The sequence below is a fragment of the Fusarium solani genome (assembly GCF_023522795.1).
Source record: "Fusarium solani strain SB1 chromosome Unknown bctg00000001, whole genome shotgun sequence".
NCBI lineage: Eukaryota > Fungi > Ascomycota > Sordariomycetes > Hypocreales > Nectriaceae > Fusarium > Fusarium solani.
This window is the reverse complement of record NW_027072156.1, coordinates 4,089,085-4,107,340: the sequence shown is the minus strand read 5'-3', so window position 1 is coordinate 4,107,340 and position 18,256 is coordinate 4,089,085. Positions and strand designations below refer to the sequence as shown.

The 18,256-nt window shown below is 54.1% G+C and overlaps 7 protein-coding genes across 7 annotated transcripts; 5 read left to right on the top strand and 2 right to left on the bottom strand.

Annotated features, from left to right (window-relative positions):
* Window positions 1–652: 652 nt before the first annotated feature.
* On the top strand, window positions 653–1,009 carry MRS44_003384 (uncharacterized protein; the record flags this gene model as incomplete). Its single annotated transcript, XM_065623192.1, has 1 exon — window positions 653–1,009. The coding sequence occupies one exon, from the start codon at window positions 653–655 to the stop codon at window positions 1,007–1,009; it is 357 nt and encodes a 118-aa protein (XP_065479264.1).
* Window positions 1,010–1,338: 329 nt separating this feature from the next.
* On the bottom strand, window positions 1,339–3,145 carry MRS44_003383 (uncharacterized protein; the record flags this gene model as incomplete). The annotated part of the gene is made up of 3 exons (XM_065623191.1): window positions 1,339–2,178; window positions 2,224–2,710; window positions 2,763–3,145. 3 exons carry the CDS (start codon window positions 3,143–3,145, stop codon window positions 1,339–1,341), a joined length of 1,710 nt encoding a protein of 569 aa, XP_065479263.1.
* Window positions 3,146–3,809: 664 nt separating this feature from the next.
* MRS44_003382 (uncharacterized protein) lies at window positions 3,810–6,162 on the bottom strand (the record flags this gene model as incomplete). The annotated part of the gene is made up of 4 exons (XM_065623190.1): window positions 3,810–4,361; window positions 4,412–5,924; window positions 5,977–6,055; window positions 6,123–6,162. The coding sequence occupies 4 exons, from the start codon at window positions 6,160–6,162 to the stop codon at window positions 3,810–3,812; spliced, it is 2,184 nt and encodes a 727-aa protein (XP_065479262.1).
* A 931-nt stretch (window positions 6,163–7,093) lies between these two features.
* On the top strand, window positions 7,094–8,548 carry MRS44_003381 (uncharacterized protein; the record flags this gene model as incomplete). Its single annotated transcript, XM_046280819.2, has 5 exons — window positions 7,094–7,351; window positions 7,402–7,478; window positions 7,530–7,559; window positions 7,607–8,083; window positions 8,140–8,548. The coding sequence occupies 5 exons, from the start codon at window positions 7,094–7,096 to the stop codon at window positions 8,546–8,548; spliced, it is 1,251 nt and encodes a 416-aa protein (XP_046137495.2).
* An 830-nt stretch (window positions 8,549–9,378) lies between these two features.
* On the top strand, window positions 9,379–10,113 carry MRS44_003380 (uncharacterized protein; the record flags this gene model as incomplete). Its single annotated transcript, XM_046268446.2, has 1 exon — window positions 9,379–10,113. One exon carries the CDS (start codon window positions 9,379–9,381, stop codon window positions 10,111–10,113), a length of 735 nt encoding a protein of 244 aa, XP_046137494.1.
* A 779-nt stretch (window positions 10,114–10,892) lies between these two features.
* MRS44_003379 (uncharacterized protein) lies at window positions 10,893–11,921 on the top strand (the record flags this gene model as incomplete). The annotated part of the gene is made up of 3 exons (XM_065623189.1): window positions 10,893–11,005; window positions 11,208–11,253; window positions 11,652–11,921. 3 exons carry the CDS (start codon window positions 10,893–10,895, stop codon window positions 11,919–11,921), a joined length of 429 nt encoding a protein of 142 aa, XP_065479261.1.
* A 2,846-nt stretch (window positions 11,922–14,767) lies between these two features.
* On the top strand, window positions 14,768–16,714 carry MRS44_003378 (uncharacterized protein; the record flags this gene model as incomplete). Its single annotated transcript, XM_046268445.2, has 3 exons — window positions 14,768–15,020; window positions 15,069–16,342; window positions 16,406–16,714. 3 exons carry the CDS (start codon window positions 14,768–14,770, stop codon window positions 16,712–16,714), a joined length of 1,836 nt encoding a protein of 611 aa, XP_046137493.1.
* Between the last annotated feature and the right edge of the window lie 1,542 nt (window positions 16,715–18,256).

Sequence of the window (18,256 nt, the reverse complement as noted above, 5' to 3'; positions counted from 1 at the left end):
TGAATTCTCAAAGAAAAAACCCTTGTTCAGTATGTTCAGGCCCCCTTCACCCAACTTCATCATATCTCTCCTCTCTGTTTAGTTCTATCTATCCACGGTGAATGCCCCTTAACCCCTGGAGCTTCAAAGAGCTTTTCAGCTCCTCGCCAAGTTTCTATCTATTACGAATAGAAATGAACTTATGGCGAGAAACCGCCTTGTTCAGCCTGTCCAAGCCTTCTTCACCTGTCTCACACAGCTCAACCCTATATGTCCAGTTCCATATTGAATGTCTACTAGCTTCTGTCGCTTCGAATAACTCCTCGATATACCCATCAAGCTTCTATACACAACAATGAATTCACCGTGAGAAATCGCTCTGTTCAGTATGTTCAGGCCATTTCTCCTATCCTCTTCGTCTCTCCCGTAATGTTCAGTTTCTAGGTGAACGTCTAGTAGCCTCTGACGCTTCTAGTCACTCTTCGAATCCTTTCTCAAGATCGTCAGAACATCAAATCTCAAAAACTATATAGTTATTCAGGGGGTTCCCACAATCTTCTCCCATTCTTCTCTCTCTCAACACTCAACTCAGAAACAACTCAAATCCGAACAGCTGACCTACAAGCACAACGCAAACAAGAAACTAGGACACACCACACGCACTTCTGTTACCATGGGCGAAAACGACCTCTGTAGTACCTCTCCCTGCATCCGCTTCTACCGCCGCCATCTTAACGACGACCTCTTCGTCCCCATCTCCCGTCTTGCGGGCAAGATCACTGTTGTCAAGGAGCGCATCTGGAGCAAGCTCCCCGAGGGCAGAAGGGCGAAGAGGGAGTGGTACGCGAAACAACCAGCACTGTTTTTGAAAGGGGGCAGAGAAGAGAGGCGGTCCAACCCAGACTGGTCCCGCGACGAAAACCCCATCCAGTACAAGGAGCCTGCGCCCGTGGGGAAGCCTCACAGGGTCGTGTCTAACGACAACCGTGTCTGGACGGTAATTGACGGAGAGCGACTGATGACAAAGTAAAGAGTCAAGGCGAGTGAGTGCGCCCCAGTTGCCGAGTTACCCCTGGGCGACGTGAGTCCTCAAGGTAAGAGTGAGTAGGTGAGCACCCCCTGAGCGATGCGAACCACCAAGACACAATTTGAGTAAGCTCAGATAGTTTCAGCGGTGAGTCAGTAGTAGGCAGTATGAATAAAAACAAACATTTGCTCCATCTACAAGCCTTCCAATGTGAAACCCTAATGATATGCGACCCATGATATAGCCCTAATGTAACAAGATGAGTAGGAGAGAGGTAAAGACGCTTTTCATTCCTCATAGACTATAAACCAGATCAAGAAGCAAATAGAACTTTAAAAACGCCGCGCAAACGCGCGAGAGGCATCCATCCCCAGTGTCGCCGCCAGAAGCACAGCGTTAAAGATGGCCATCATGTAAAAGGGGGCGCCGTTGGATAGTCGATCAAACAAGAGTCCACCCAGCTTTGTCAACAGCAAGATAGCAACGCCACCGCACAGCGAGTAGACGCCAGCGATAGAGCCCTTGAGGCGGATACGCGAAGCCGCTTCCTGATCCGTCGAGATAGTCATGAGCGGCTCGCTCTCATCATCGGTCGACTCGTGCTCGTCCGGCTGCAGTAGCGGTTCATGACGTGCGGTCCTGGGTAGTTCGACAGCGAGGACACCACGGCCGAGAGAGCCGAGACTACAAACGATGGCGCCGATCTGGCTGATGCCAAGGAGAGAGACCACGAGGAAGATGGCAGGGCTGCCACCTCGGCCGTCGACGTTCTTGATCTCTGGGCTAGATAGTTGAGGGAGGATGATGTAGCCGACGATACCACAGATAGTCGAGACGACGATGGGGGAGTTGATACGACCAGTGCGACTGGCAACGTATCCAAAGATAGGAGCGCAGATGAGACCCATAAGCTGAGCCACGCCTGTCAAGATAGACGAGAGCACATAGGCAGCTCTGCATTCCTCCTTGAGCTCAGGGGATGAGTCGTGGGGATCGCCCTTGCAGAATCCATTGTTGATGAAGAAGGTGTTTACAAAAAGAGGAATGAAAAGGGAGATTGCAACACTTGAAGCTCTGGCTACGAAACCGCCCAGATATCCAAGGGCGATCCTCGAGTCAGTAAATCCGAGAAAGACCGAGTCCTTCATAAGATGGAGATAGGGCACCAGTTTCTAGCAATATTAGCAAGTGAATTTGAAAGGGGTCGGCAGACTCACTCGTCGTTCATGACTGTCAGAGTCATGATCCTTCTTCAGTCCGAGAAGCACACTCCAACCCTTGCCTTCTTCGCCCTTGATATTGCGCAAGCCAATAGCGACAAAGATGGCTACGGCAAAGGCGACCACAGAGACGACATAGAAACTGTAAGAAACTGCATCGGCCGGTGTCACGTCGTCGATCGCACCGAACCGCACGGGCAGAGGGAGGAACAGGACTAGTGCCACCAGGGCACCGCATCCAGTGAAGAGTCCCACGAACCCTGCCAGCTTCGATGGTCTTCCAGCCTTGTCGTTTGAGTCTGTCGAGCCATTCTCAGAGACGGAGTGTGTATATCGATCCTGTGTAATCGTTGCTTCGGATTCAACAGAGAAAGCAACGCTGTTGCGAGCTGTTCGAAGTGCCTTGAACCTCGCATTGGCATCGTCTTCGTCGCTAGTGCTATCGTCCGTCAGGGAGGGTAGAATCGCAGTCACCATAGTAGCCCTACAAAGGTCAGCATCTCGCCAATGGCTGTCAGGGGATGTTTCAAACTCACGCTGCCGAAGCGCCAACCGCGAACAGGACGCGCGCCAGCAATAGTTGCGGATATATGGCGCGCGCCTGAACGAACAGTGCCAGGGACATGCCAATGATGGCATATCCTATAACGGCGACCCATCTCACACCCAGGCGATCCGACACGAGACCCCATCCTGGGCAAGCGACGAGCGCAACGAGCTCGTCGGCGAAACCAAGCGTTCCGACGACATCGCCAACGCCCTCCTTCTGCCCAATCAAGTCGGTAATAACAAACGATACGGAGCTGTTCAAGAAGACGAGAAACGAGATGGAGAAGAGCGAGATGCCGAGGAGGTACGTCAGCGCCTGGAGCGGCGTCGTCGAGGGCGCAAACGGGAGATATCGAAGGAGGGATGGCATGGTGGGGCGGATGCGATCTCGGATACTCGGAGCCTCGGAGATTTGTAGTTTATGTCAAGAATAGTGAATGAAAGAACATCAAAAGAGGGGAAGAGAAGCAGTATCACATCGCGAGGCCGAAGCAATGAAAATCGCGTAGATGGACGAGTGTTGACGTATTTGATGTTCCAGCTCAATAGTCAGGATGATAAGATTAGATGGAAGAAGCTGGGATGGAGCTATGAAGCTCGGATCGGATGTCGGGGGATGGGGGGAATGACGGGGCCATTACATAAGCTCAACACCTCCTTGCGCCCTGCCCGATATCGCAGTTGAGAGGATCATCATGTAAAAGACGGACGATTGTTTGTAGCAAATGGCTGACATGTTGCTGTTGTTGGTTTAAGCTTGTAGTTACGTTGTTTGGCGCCTATGAAATCGAAGTGACAGGCTGTCGGTAAAAATAGTTACACCATGATCTCGTCGATTGGTCTAGAATCATGGCTTGACCTAAGAATACTACAGAGAGCAATAGACAATACATCTACTGCTTTCTTCTCTACCGCTACATCAACCCTTAATGATGATCATTAACTGATGCAAATTGATCCAGACTCCATATCCTTGCCCCAACTCCAAGAAAACCCATGAACTACCCCACTGCTTGCCTTCTGTCGCCGCTTACCTACCATGCCCAAAGCACCTTGTGGTGAAGAGTCCTTGCGCCCAGACGCTCAAACTCAAAGGGTGTGATCCACGAGTCGTTGGTTGACAGCTTCGCAAAGACACTGGCACCCTTCCACGTAACCACCTGCTCGTCCATGTCTCTTGCGCTTCGACTCACCAGGATTCTATCATAAAGGTCTGGTCGTCGAGCCTTGATCTTCTCCTCCAGAACAACCGTGAAGTGAGGGATCTTGGCGCCACCTCCAATGACCATGATACTTCCCAGCAGGTCTCGTAGCTTCTTTTCGTCACCCTTGGCGGCGTTCTGGATACTCGTAAGAATGGCAATATCGAGAGGCGCCACAGGTAGCACAGCATCCCGTTCCGCAGCCATGGACTTGGCGGTTCGAGCGGCGGCATCGACAAACATGCCCGCCGGTGGTTGAGCGTTCTGTCCAGGGATGGGCGTTCCCGCAGCCCGGGTGCCGTTAGGAGCCGGGCTGCCTCCATTCGCGCCCTCCTTGTCCTTGCCAGAAAAGACAAAAGCAGGGGGGACAGGTGTGCTGGCTCCCTCGGGCGCAGGTGAGCCGGCGTGTGAACCCATAGGGTTCCGCTTCCGACACCATCCTTGCCAAGGAAGTTGAACTGCGCCTTCTCCTTGCTGGGGGTCGACACATCAAGTTGTGACTGGGTGAAGCCATTGGCGTTTGAGGTAATCGATGGCTGGACAAGCGCCAAGATCGCTAGCTGGGCGGCCGACGAGGGGTCATCGGGGATGTCGACATCGTAAGCGTTGTATGACCGGTCCACCAATTTCCGTCGGCCTCTCAGCTTCGTGCTGTTGTCAAAGATGGCCGGATCGTATACACCCATTGGGGCAAGGATGACCTCATCGTAGGTCTTGAACTGGTATTTCCGGGTTGGCTGGTTGGGCGCCCGAACGTGGAACTGGAAGAGTTGGACAGAGATGTCGGCCTGGGACATGGTGCAGTGCTTGATCTTGAGCTCCTCGGCAAGGAGGAAGTCATATCGCCGTCGCAGATTCATGTCCTGGTAGGGAAAGTTGTCATAGAGCATCATCTTGACGAATGTGTCGGTAATGTCGTATCCTCCGTACTTGAGGTTGATTCTTGAGTCCTCGATGCAAAGACCATCTTCCACACACGTTACCGATGTCTTCTGAGCTCCCACATCGACCACACAAGCCTGTGTGTATCCAGCACCAAAGGTCGCAGCCATACTCTCCTGGACGAAGCATATCCTACTAAACTCGAACCAGGTCATGCAGGATCGCAGCACTTGCTCGACGTATCGCTTGTCGTAGAGGTCGGGAATGACAAATACGCAACTACACTGTTGCCACTCGCTGTTAGTCTTGAGTCCGAGCTCTTGTCTCAAAGCCTTGTCGAGTAGAGTCTCGAAATCATCGTAGAGATGTTCCTGGCTTGTGTACCCGTCCTCGTTCCATGAACCATGCTGGATCGGCCACCACAGCTTAAACTTGGGATTCGAGTCGTCAGGAACGCGCTGGGCCTGGTTTCCGATGAAGCATGACGCCAGTGACTCGGGGTCCTCCAATGTGTCGATATCGGTCCATTCGATCTCAAGGGGGTCATTGTGCTTCTGGATGAGCTCGGGTTCCGTGCGACGGTTAAAGGTCTGCACAAGCTCCTTGGAATTGGGGAGAACCTTGCGCTTGTTCGCTCGCATGTCGATCTTTAGATCATTGCACATCTTTTGGTACTTCTTGGCCCACTCCTCGCCGTACTGCTGGTCTGTGGTCTTGGCCTCAAATTGCCGTCGCGGAAGGGCTTCGTACATCTCGGACTCGGTCTGGGGGAACTTGGTCGCCAAGGTCATGGGGATCGTCCTGGGGAGCGCGTCGCTGGCAAAGCCTATCCGAAGGTTTTGGCTGCCGGGGTGAATCACAATGACCCTCGAGGGGTCCATGCCGGTGGAGGGCGTTGTGGCACCATCCTCTTCAGCCAAGTCTGCGACGGGGAGAGGCAGCTCGCCATTAGCGGTCTTGGATAGGGCGCGGTCGCGGTCTCGGGCACTCTGGACTAGTCGGTCGCGTGTCGCATCGCTCTGGAGACGGAGGGCGAGAACTTGGTCATCGCGCTTCATGTAATCACTAGCTAAGTGTTAGTATCGATTTGATGCGCCTTGAAAAGGGATTGATGTACGTGTAATAGTTCTTTTGGTTGATGGGGGTGACATCAGGCCATGTTGTCAATTTCATGCCATTGTCGGTCCTCTCCAATCCTAGAAAAGCTCGTCAGCAAGGTGTCTTGAGCGCAGCCGGATTGCCCAGGCAAGCAACAAACCATACCTTCCCGTAGGAGAACCCTCTCGCTGACTTTGCCGACCATGATGGCGATGGGACCTTTGCAAGAGTTGTGGCGACAACTATGCCAAGGCGATCTCACATGTGCTAGGAGTTGAAAATGGCTGAGGTTGAAGCTGCTTTGAGCTCTTGAAAACTCCAGGAGCGCATCCAACTATGGCCGTGATCGCGGACAGACAACTTGTGTAAATGAGGCTTAGCGCGTTTTCTTCGGATTCTCAATGATCCGACCGACATTTGACCCCTTGATACGCCCCCGCCTCCAGATCCCCTCCACACCGGGCCTCTTTCCCGTTGTGGAGCTTGCACAGCCGGGACATCTAGAACCTCATGGCGGGCTTGCACAATGGCCAGCTAAAGTCCTAGCTCTTGACGTGGCTGCAAGGCGGCCGTGTAGGAGGCTCATGAGACCCTCAATAGCGTCTCACTGACCGGAATCTTCCGTCTCAGACTAGGCCGCCTCCAAGGCCTCACTCATCAAGATCAGCGTGCATATCTGGCCCGTTGGTAAGACTCTGATTTCCACCGTGATTCTCCACCAAGTGCCGGGGCTGTAGACCAAGTTGCATCGTGTAGGATGCAGTTACCTCCGAGTGCTCGCCATCTACGTGTCGTTCATTGGTCGAGGGCTAGTTGGCGCAAGTCTTCCCCGATGACCTCTATCCCTGTTCGCTGTGCTAGGGCGCCAGGGAGGCTGACCCTGTGGCACATAAAGATCATACGCCTCGGAGGTATGGTTTCTTTTTGACTTGTGTCAAACGCCAGAGATGACATAAGGAAAAGCCATTGGTCTCTCATATATCGCTTCAACCGCCATTGCCCTCCCTCGAGTCTGCTCTTTTATCCATCTCCGACAACGACTAGCTACTTGCTCGAGTGTTATCGTGAGCGCCACTATGGACGCACAAGTTTCGATCGTGGAGCATCTCTCCAATTTTTCAGCATTATCCAGCAATATGCCGGCTTCCCTTCTCAGTGTACAGCCATCCTCGTGGTCTGGTTCAGTGCTTGTAGGGGCATTCCTTGGTTATGCCGCCCTCTGCTCAATTTTTCGATTTCGACGGATCAACGCCCTCCAATCTCGACTTGGCTTCCATGACCGTAAATCTCTGGGTCGAATGACAAACGAAGAAGCCCATCAGATTGTGAGGAATATTGCGAATTTCGAATTCCCGCTATTCTATGACCTTTCGGTTCGGCTAGCTCTGTTTGAGGTATGCTCAACCTAATGCCGAGGTAGTTGTGCACTGTTGACCCCGAGTAGACATATGCTGTTCAGCCAGTTGCGAAGCTACTTTATGCTGTCAGTGATCTGAATATATGGGAGAAAGCCCCGAAGAGGTACAGCGAAATCCGTCACTGAGCTTATCGTATCCTGACTAACTCCATTAGATATGCGGACACCGAGGTTGTATACTGCTGGTAATGCTCACTCCCACTACTCTTAACTTCAGTGCTAATTCTTATAGTTTCGCGTCTTACTCTCCAGCCTCGCCTGGACTTCACAAGGCTGTAGCACGGATGAACTACCTGCACGCCCCATACATCAAGGCAGGCAAGATTCTCCAAGAAGACCTGCTCTACGTTCTTTACGCATCCATGGCCGAGCCGGTTCGGTTCCTCAAACTTTATGAATGGCGCGAACTCACCGATATGGAGGTCGCAGCTTTGGGTACCATGTGGAAGTATGTCGCCGACATGATGGAAATTGACTACAAAACTGTGCTCAAGAAGGACACGTGGGTGGACGGCCTGGAGTTCTTTGAGGATGTTTCTCAATGGGGAGAAATATATGAGGACGAGCATCTACGCCCCTCGAAGGAGATTAATGAGTTGGGCCATCTCTTGATGAATATGTTGCTGCAATCTCATGCAAAGGTTGCTCGTCCCCTCGGCTACCCGGCAGCTTGCGTCCTCATGGGACCCAGACTGAGGCGGGCATTTGGGTAAGATTTCCCTAACAAACCAGTTATCAAGTCAACATGTGCTAACAACTTGATAGCTTCCCAGAGCCTGGTTTGGGCATCACAGTCTTGACTTATAGTCTCTTGCTCGCCAGAAAGCTTACAGTTCGGTATCTTTGCCTCCCTCGGTTTACGCCCTGCCTCTATATCTCTCAGCCAGACGAGCAAACAGGACGTATCAGCGCCTACCATTACATGAAGGAGCCTTGGTACGTGGCCTCGACGTTCTGGTCCCGCTGGAACCCGGAAGCACTTTTCACCCGGTTGGCTGGCGGACTGCTCCCTGGCGACGGTGGTGCAGAGATCAAGCCTGAGGGGTTCCTCCCTGAGGATTTGGGCCCGGAGAGGTTCGTTGGAAAGGGAGTAGAGGAGGGCAAGGTGATGGAGCAGGAGGTGAAGAAGAGGATCTCATTGGGCTGTCCGTTCAGTGCTGCTGCCAAGGCTTAAGGTGCTCTCGCAGCCTGGGTGATGCAATTTTAGCCGTGGATCTTTATTTGTTTCTGCCGGTCATGTTGATTTCTCTGAATCCATGATAGGATGATCATCAAACAGCAAGTTCCTACGACACAAGCAGCCAGAGTACTATATAAGTAGCTGTGATCTACACATGACATACCCAACCAGTCAATCAGATGCCAAGCTCCAGGCCCAGAACCAACAATGACGCTGGCAACCATAAATAGAACCTGAGAACTCACAACTCCATCAAAACAACGAAACCTTCTACCTAGTTGTTTTCCCTGGTCCTACCTTGGAGACAACCTGTTCTCAATGCCTAGTGTGTCTCCGGTGTGTCAAACCCTCCGCTGAAAACCGGCGGTTCAGGGTAGCTCATCGCCGGAGGCGTCTACAATGCGACCAGCTACGTCATAAGCCATTCATCATCCACTTGGACAAAGAGCTTGCCGCCAGGTCTGCAATTCTTACCCTCCGCATCGGGCAATGGCTTGGAGCTCTGGAGCTGCCGGAATCTGATCGGCAGCTCCCCTTCCCCGCTGCATGCAATGTTTGCGTGCGCCAGGCACCTGCGAGGCCGATCAATCACCTGACGTAGCCGGCAGTCATTGATTCCATTGCCACAGTCTCGCTTCAACTTCGACACGACTACATCATCTCGTGAGTTGAGAGTAATTACGAATAATCACCCAGAGGGAAAGTAAAGACGGTTTACCAAATCTTATCTCAAGAGAACAATCAACTGCGATACGAAAGAAGAGACGGCTCCTCACGTAGCAGCCCATCAGACACCCGAACCTGAAGCCTACGATACCATCAATATGCCTCCAATCCCCATCTACACCGCGAGCCCCATCACGGCGGCCAAGCCATCAGGCATCACGCCGCGGACAGCGCACTCAGAAGACCCCGAAGCATCAGCGGGAGCACCGAATACCACCGACTCGCCTACTAGCACGTACCCAGCAGCCCAGCCCGGAGCTCGTCCGTCAATGCCAGCACCGACTGGGGTACCTCACCACTCGGCAGATGTCCAGCCAACTCCGACCCAGGCGGCCGTCGACGCGAGCCCTCCGGCCCCGCAGCCGGGAGCCGTACCGACACCTCCAAGTTACCTGCCGCCGCCGCCCAAGGCCGGCGAGACGATGCACGGCGCCCAAGCGCAAGCTACAGAAGTGCCCATACCTCCCCAGATGTCTTATGCGCCTGTCGGTGGATCGGAGTTCGCCGCGCAACGTTCTTCGACGACGACAGCGCCAGGCCCATCCCCGATGGTAGGCCTGGGATCGACGTCCGGGCTGGGCGGACCTTCCGGGAGCGACTTCTCGCACCCACCAGGATACCACCAGGATGTGCACGCATCCGAGTTCTCCAGTTCTCAGAGGGCAGCGCATGAAGCCGCCGTGGCCCAGGGTAACCGAAGGCCGTCACTGTCACTGATGGGAGATGAGGATGGAGACGGGGTGTGGCAGGCGGCTAAGAAGTGGGCTTCAGCCGCTGGTGACAGTCTCGCGGCCGCCGAGCACGAAGTCTGGAAGAGGATCAACAAGGAATAGGAGGGACGATGAGGCGACAGGGCAGGCAGGATAGGGCAGGACAGGGCCGGGCAGGGCAAGAAAGCTGCTGCCTCGGCATCCATGGTAGGGCTATAGCCGGGATGATGATTGCTTCTTTCTGAGTGTAAATAAATTAATGTTTGAAGGGGAACGGACCCGTCATCGATGGCGTTTCCGTTGTTCTATTTCCAGAAGCGCTGGGGAGAGGAAACGGCGCGGGAGGGAATGCCGAAGGCCAGAAACGTCTCCCGCGAAGCCATCTGGGATTCGAGGTAGCATCAAGAAGCCCAAAAGAACTATCTGCGGGGGTAATATGGCGTCACCATTGGCTTATGATGTCCATTTTGAGAGAAGACGTGAGTGATGGTGGCCATGAGATGGTGATCCAATTTCCCGTGCGAGTGGTGCCAGGGACCGACAAGACCGGAACCCCTGGTCACAAAACGGCCTTACCGGGGTCCACAGAACAAATCATGGAACGCCGATAGAAGGCGGAAAGCAGCCAGGGCGCTGTCGCTGTCAGTGCGCGACAGATTATCCTGGGCCATTGGGTGTCCCCTCCCTCCCCTCCATCCCGTCACTCACAACTCCTGGATGTCCTGGATTTGATACGAGGCGCAGCTTGTCTCGAAAGGGAAGTAGGCGAGTACCATCTCTCGGCGTCCTGAGGTTGGCGGCCGCAAGGGGCACACATCCATGGTCATCGTGGGGGGAACACTCAAGCTCTCAGCTCTTTAAGCATTGAACATGGCTAGGATCGGTGGTCATGCATGATAGTCATGGCGCTGATGGTCTACCGAGCTCTCGGGGCTCTGCGAGCGGCGTCGGGCTGGGCTCAGCTCAACGCCCTCGAGGGAAGGGAGGGGAAGATGGTGGGAGAAGATGAGAGAAGGTCTCCACGACGCGCTGGCATCGAGATGACGCGTTGCGCACGACATTGGGAGGCGAAAGGGAGCCCGACAAGAGTTGCGGTAACAACGAATGGGCGAACGAGGCACTGCCACGAATGAGAGTAATCCGTATGGAGAAGAGAAGAGAGAAAGTACTGGTTGGATGATGAGCAAAAGGAAACAATTGCAAACGCGATGTAACAGTATCGAATGGGCTAATGCGCTGGCCGCCGAGGATCCGGCAGTTGCTGTGAGATGGAAATCATCTGGAAGTTGAGTTACGACACTGGATGCGGTTGGCTGCCCTGCCTGGATGAGAAACGACGGAGCCGCGTCCAAGGAGCCATGGAAGGATGGCGCCGTTCGATGTTCAGGTTTCGAGGATGAGATTTGACCGAGCTGGAAGGAAGAGATTATCTCTAGATAATCACACCTTGGTCTTGGTACCTAAGGTAAGCCTAAGCTTCAGGTTAGCTAGCGATGTCAGGTAAGGTTGGCAGTGGACTGGAAAGTGGGAGGAAATAATTCGGCTGTTGTTAGAAGTGGTTTAGACGGGACAGAATGGAAGCTGCCTACTATAGCTGATCCACACTTTCACCGTCCACCGCCAGTAGGGCAAGCCACACAGTTCTGACGTGTTCATCGCAGAATCGAGCATCTGGTGGCTACCGCCTCTTTTCGGGCACTGGCAGCAGCTTCCAGCGAGCTTCTAGTGGACGTAGAGCGGAAATCAGCGAACATCCATGGATGGCAGCCCTCAAGCAGTGGATCCATATCAGTGGATATGCTGAAAGAGACCCTGGTCCTGCGACAGATCTGAGACAGCCGGCCCCCGGCAACGTCCCTGCACGAGCCCCTGATTATGCCCCGGATCCAGGGAGCTTCGACCAATGGGAGCCTGCAAAAGACAATTTCTAGGCCGAAGCGGGTTAGAGAAGATACAGTGGCACCGCACGCTCCCGTGCCACACCCTGGACCCCTGCCCTGGGAGCCCCACTTGCTGCAAATCAGAAGGCGTCCCACGACCAGCTCCAGGCCAACTTCAAACACGCTTGTCCAGCTTGCTTTGCTTCCATCACAACCTCTTTCCAGCGCACTCTCGCAAGGCTGGCAGCCCAATCTGGACGAGGCGGAGGCGACGCGACAGCTACAGCGATGGCGCAGCTACAGCGACAGGACCGCCAGCTCACAGATGGGCAGAATTCTGCTATACCGCCTCATCGTCTATACCCTCCATCACCATGTCTGGACGACTCGGACTCGTACAGCGCTTCAGATGTGGCGATCTGGACTCGTGGCTGCAATCTCTGAGCATATATCAGCGGCAGGCGGTTTGCTATAGCTGAGGTGGGAATCCGATTCGTCCTCTTCTGCTCAACAGTCACAGCTGCCTCCCACCAGCATCTGTCGGTCAGGTTCCAATTTGAAGTCGCATCGGCCGCTCCCGCCTCTTTTGCTCTCAACACGCAAGCCGAGAGAGAGAAGAGGGTCTTTCGATGACCCATCATGTGAAAGCTCAAACATCGACATGAGGACTTGCCGTCTCGCCTGTGGGCGCGCAGGTGCTGGCTGCCAATCCCAAAATAGCCATCAAGGCTCTCCCCTCCCGCAAGCTCCGTCGCCGCACGATTAGGGCACAAAGTACCTGAGCAGCCCCTCATGCGGGGGATCTGAGGATGAAGTCTTTGACGTGTGTGCTATATTGCCATGTACATGGTCGCACCGGGAGGCACTCGTGGTCTGCGCTCTGTCTCGAGGCGATCCCGAAGCAGCTCCTGGCCCGGGTGCTCAACGATCCCCAGCGGCTCGGTTCCTGACTTGCCCTTGGCGACCGGAACCATTGAGCAATTACGGCGCATCTACCTCTACCCCCGAGGCTTAGCGGTTTCGACTGTTGTGAAAAATAGCACACATCTCTTGCACCCTGGCAATCCGGAGCGCACAGTCCTTCCCTCGGGGTCACAGGGGGCGTGCCGGCCGACCCTCAGAGGGGTGTGTCTCGCCGAGCCGACGAGGCGAGGCGTCGAGTCGCAGTGTTCCGGCTGAGGGTGTCGAGAGTTTGAGGTGGTGTGGCTCCATCTCCGGCTCCGCTGTCGTCGGAAGTTTTGTCAACCCCAGACGGACCTAACGTGGCCCAGTTTGAGTCGACACGCTCATGTTCGGTCGTCGTCGACTCACTCGCCCGCCCGCCCACACCACCTCCCCCGTCGACTCTGTTTCTTCAGCGCCGGATGAGACAAGCCACCTCCGTCGAGCTGCTGCTGTGCAGCCCGACTGGGCGGTCCACTGGTCCGATCGAGCCCCTTGGCGATACACTTGACGCCTGCGCCGCCCTTGGTATGTCTCGGAGTCCGTCTGGGATCTCGACAGGTCCCTACTTCAATCTCATGGCCTGTCCGCTCTGGGTTCCCTCTCATGATGGTTATCGTCCCTCATGGTGAGCCACCAGTGTCCCTCTTGCTCCCTCTAAGCTCGGCAAGGCCGTTTCTTCTCAATCTCTCGATCCACACGGGCTCCCTCCAGCCTTGTCGCCTGAAAGCTGTGACCTTATTATCCCTAGTCCGGGGTCCCTCGATACCTTGTCCCTACCCCTGTTCGCTAGCTCCACCGGCTTCTCAACTTCCTTGTCCACATCCATCTTATTGACGAACATACTCGCAACCAGGGCCCATTCAACCCTAGCATCGCTGCGACTCTGCTTTGCACCGGACTCCCCCCTCCTCTCTACGCTTCTCACTTGTACCAGTTCACAGATCGGTCTGTGTTCGACCTATTCGGCCCAGCCCCTCCCGTCTTCCCAAACCTCTCCCCTGGTGCCCGTCCCTGACTTGCGGAGCCTGTCTCTCCCCATGGATAATGCCTCTTGTCTTCCATACACGTCTTCTTTTATACCTCCAGGTTCCGGCTCCGCCCTCCAATCTGCTTCTTCTTGCACCTGCTTTTCTGCGCGACATCACCCGCTCATCAGCTCTACTCGTTTTCCAGTCTCCAGTCATTCCTTTACCCGTTGACATACAGCAACGCAACTCACACATACCACGCAAGCGTATAATATATACACCCAGCCCAGCCTGCCCACCGCCACCCACGCCTAGAGCCTGTCCATTCCTTCTAACCGAGATCCGGCCTATGAGCTTGCCCACACCAACTGCTTCGCTCTCATTTTGAAAAAGAATCGAATACACGCGTTTCTCTCAGTCAACCTCAACCTCCACCTCCCCGCCATCGCCAGCCCAGCCCTTGGGAACCCTCTCGTGATAGCAGCTGCCGATATACCCTGGCCGAATCTACTCGTTCCTTACAACGCATTCATTTACAACGCATGTTGGCAGCCCGGAAATTACTCCCACTTCCGAGTTGGCCATTGCGGCCTTAGTTGACCAGGTAAGCCAGAGATGTCCCGCGGCACTCCCGAAGATCCAGATATGATGTGGACCTCGACCTCGCCCTAGCCAGTTCACCTGGCTGCCCATCATCGCGGAATCATGCTGACAAGCGCCCGGTCCTTGCTAGATCCGTTCTGCATAATAGTTTAACGGCGCGCTCCCTTGACTTGTTTCTTGAGTTCCCGACTCTTGTCTTGTCACACCCTGACTGTAGGCCATAGCACTCTTGTCTTTCCTTCGGGTCACTCCTTCACACCCATACTTACAGATTATGACCACAGCCAAAACATATATACATCTACTTGCCTTTCATTATTCTACTTTTTCTGCCTCAACGGCCGGCTTCAATATCCGTCGAGGTCAACACCTACAGTCAACATGAATTCGAATGAGTTCACCGAGACCGAGTCCGTGCTGGGCTCGGACGACATGTGGTCGACACCCACAACCCAAATCAAATCCCGACCTATGCCAATCTACCAAGGATTTTCCTTTTGCGGTGCTGAAGATTACTCTTCGGTGCCGTCCTGGGATTCATCCTCCGTTTCGTTTCAGCAGACCCCAAGTGAGACCATGTCTCGCCCCATGTCAATGCATCAAGAACTCTTCCCTCCTACCACCATGGAAAGCTGTGAGTCTATAAAAGCCCAACCGCGATACACTGCTGACGCCAACACAGCCACGTGGATGGAGAAGCCGAGTGAAGATCACTTTGACCTACAGGGCATCGACCATGATATGAACATGGGAATGAGCTCTTTCAACACTGACGAGGCTATTCCTGTTCTTGATCTGAAGTACCAAGGCGCTGTGATGGACGAAGACCTTATGGCTACAGATGATACCAACAACCGTCGCATGTCTGGCTCTTCGTTCTCCATGTCGACTTCCGGTGCCCTATCGGACATCCCCTCCTACGACGACTTCTCAACTGCCCTCTCCGAGGCCCCTTCATTCAGCTCCGACTACCCTCCTACTTCTAACCGCAACTCATTGATGTCTTCCACTCAGCTCTCACCTGTGGCTTCACCTCGCATCGCCCCTCAGACGAGGACCGAGCTGGTGCGCACTCAGAGCCGCGGCCGTGGCGCATCTCCGTCTCCCCGACCTGGCGTGCGATCTGCTCCCTACAGCGTCGAAGGCCCAAGACTCAAGCGATGGTCCACTGGCACATACGGAACAGCATCAAGCCGAAAGCCTGCCCCGTACGTCTATCACCCGTGCTCGGACGTGTTCAACACGCACCAGCATATGTGCTCTGGTCACTCGTCCCCAGCTGTTGGCGCTGCTCCTCTACCCCTCAACTACGGCAACCTTCAAGCGATGCAGCAAGCCCCGTTCGTGGTTCCCAGCACACCCGTGTTCCAGAGGAACAGCATGCTTCTTCCGACCCAGCTCCCCTCCCAGATCTCGTCGCAGCCTTGGCAGACGGATGTGAATCACTTCGCAGCCCCTCCGCCTCTTCTGTCTCACGGTCTTTTCAGGATGCTTCAGAGCAACGGAGATCCCACCTCCCTGAACAGCCACTACGCCGACCTGTCCGACCCACCCGATTTGTATGCCGCTCTTCAGGAGGAGCAGATCCCTCCTCCTCCCGAGGACATGAACCCTTCGGATCCCGACTTGATTCCCCGCGAACAGGAGCTGCGATTTGAGGGCGACCTCTACACCCCAAGATGGGTGCGAGGCCATGGCAACAAGCGCGAGGGTTGGTGTGGTATCTGCAAGCCCGGAAGGTGGCTTGTCCTGAAGAACTCGGCCTTTTGGTATGACAAGTCATTTTCTCACGGCATCAGTGCGGCAACCGGAAGCTCGTTCCAGGAACCCCAGCAAAAGAGACGCATGGACGGCAACCCTGATGTTTGGGAGGGTTTGTGTGGGAGCTGCAACGAGTGGATCGCGCTGGTGAGCAGCAAGAAGAAGGGAACGACTTGGTTCAGGCACGCGTACAAGGTAAGCAAGCAAACAAGCATCACATCCTCGGCCCCAGCAACAACCTTGGCTAACATGATAAAGTGCCACACTCACCTCAAGGTTAAAGACACGCCCAAGCGTCGCCGCGAGAGCAGCAACGCGAGAGCCCTGGCCATGTCGACCATGGCCAAGGCCAAGACTGAAGCTCAACGACCCATGACGCCCCAGATGCCAACCTCCTCGATGGATGTTGCCACTACGCCCACACCCGCTACTATGTCGCAAATCACTTCTCATCCTCAACCACAGGCCCAAGTGGTCTCAATTGTTCCCGCTCAGGAGCCATACACCCTCGAACAAATGTCTGGAAATGTCCTCGCCATGACCGAACCCTTTCCGAACATGATTTAACTCGCCACGACCTTTTTCCTTTTTTTATTACATGCTTCAAACGCTTCTACTCTTTTTTGATTTTGCCATCTCACGACAGCATATGCATGGCCGCGGATGGCCCGACACTCGTTACTATGTTATGAAGATAAAAAACCGGGGATGATTACTTGATACCACCAGTCGGAGCTGAAGGGGGTGACAGTTGATCAACCCCTAATGCGCTTTAGTCTTCTGTTTGTCTTTTTTGATTCCTTCTTGTTTATGCTTTTTACTTCTGGAAACTTTGGAAGGGAACTGAGAGAAAGAAAAGGGCCCAGCTTTGGAGTCCAAGTTGTTTACGGTCTAGAAGCTGGGCCACAGGTTGGTTATTGGGAAAAGGTGCACAAGAGAATGCGCCAATGGGACTTTTGTGATGGATTCATCAAGATCAGGTTTTTCTTTACTACATAGTTTTACATCTGCTCACCTTGTTGAGGGATACCCAGGAGTTTTTTTCTTTTTTCTCTACTCTTTTGCACTAGATAGAATGGTTGGTACAGGACTTGGGAGCACCCTCTTGTTGCGAGGGGCGAATGATGATTGAAACGAGCAAGATGGACGATGCTGCTGGCCAGTCGGATACAATTCATGCTTCAACAACAACAACAACAACAACTTAGATAGAAATGGTTACGGTCACCCAGAATATCACTGTCGTTTTCGTTTGCGCTTTACACGTTGGTTCCAACACTTGACTTGATCGAGACTTGACTCGGAGACAAGAGGATTGAGGAGGCATGAAACACGTTGTGAATGAGATCGTCGCGTGCGTCTTGTTTCGACGGGGCTGGACGCGATGTCACATCAATTAAAACACAAGGCTTGCCTTGCCCCCTCCCCCGTTGCAACAATGCAATGTATCTTTGGAGATGGGGAAGTGGTACCATAGAGCTAGGGCCTGCTACAGAGGCGAGGGGGTGCTGGCATGATGCTCGGCGGTTCTCTGCAAGCGAGTCTGGAGTCGAGTCGTCGCGGTGCCTGGGTTTCTGTCTTATAGCGCTGTTAATGCCAGGGATGGAGCAGGATCGACGGCCAATCTATGCGGTAGGGTGACGTTGGAGATGTTTGTTTTGATTGTCGCCTGCTGGGATCTCACCTGAGGGGAGTTGACCGATGCCTGCGAACGGCATCTATCACTCTGTTGGTGATGGTGTTGAGGTTGTCAAATTGCAAGAAACAGTAGGAGTTGCCGTTTATGGGAAGTCGTGATTTGGATACGGGGGGTCCGGACGACCGATTCGGCAACCGACAATAAAACTCTTGAAACAAGGCAGGACGTGTCACCTCTTAGCAGTCCGTTGTATAAGTCCTCATAGAGAGCGAGCCCGTGATTAGCGCCCAGTGTGTGTGATCACACGTTGCGTCCCGGCTGGCCAGGCTCAGGCCCAGGCCCAGGGCTGTCGGATCGGCGACGCGACCTTGGTCCCGGGGAAAAGCTTCTTTGACGCAGGTACCCGACCAAGGGAGGGAGGAAAAGCTTGGGTCGTATGATTAGACTGTTACGGTACCTGAGGACGGGAC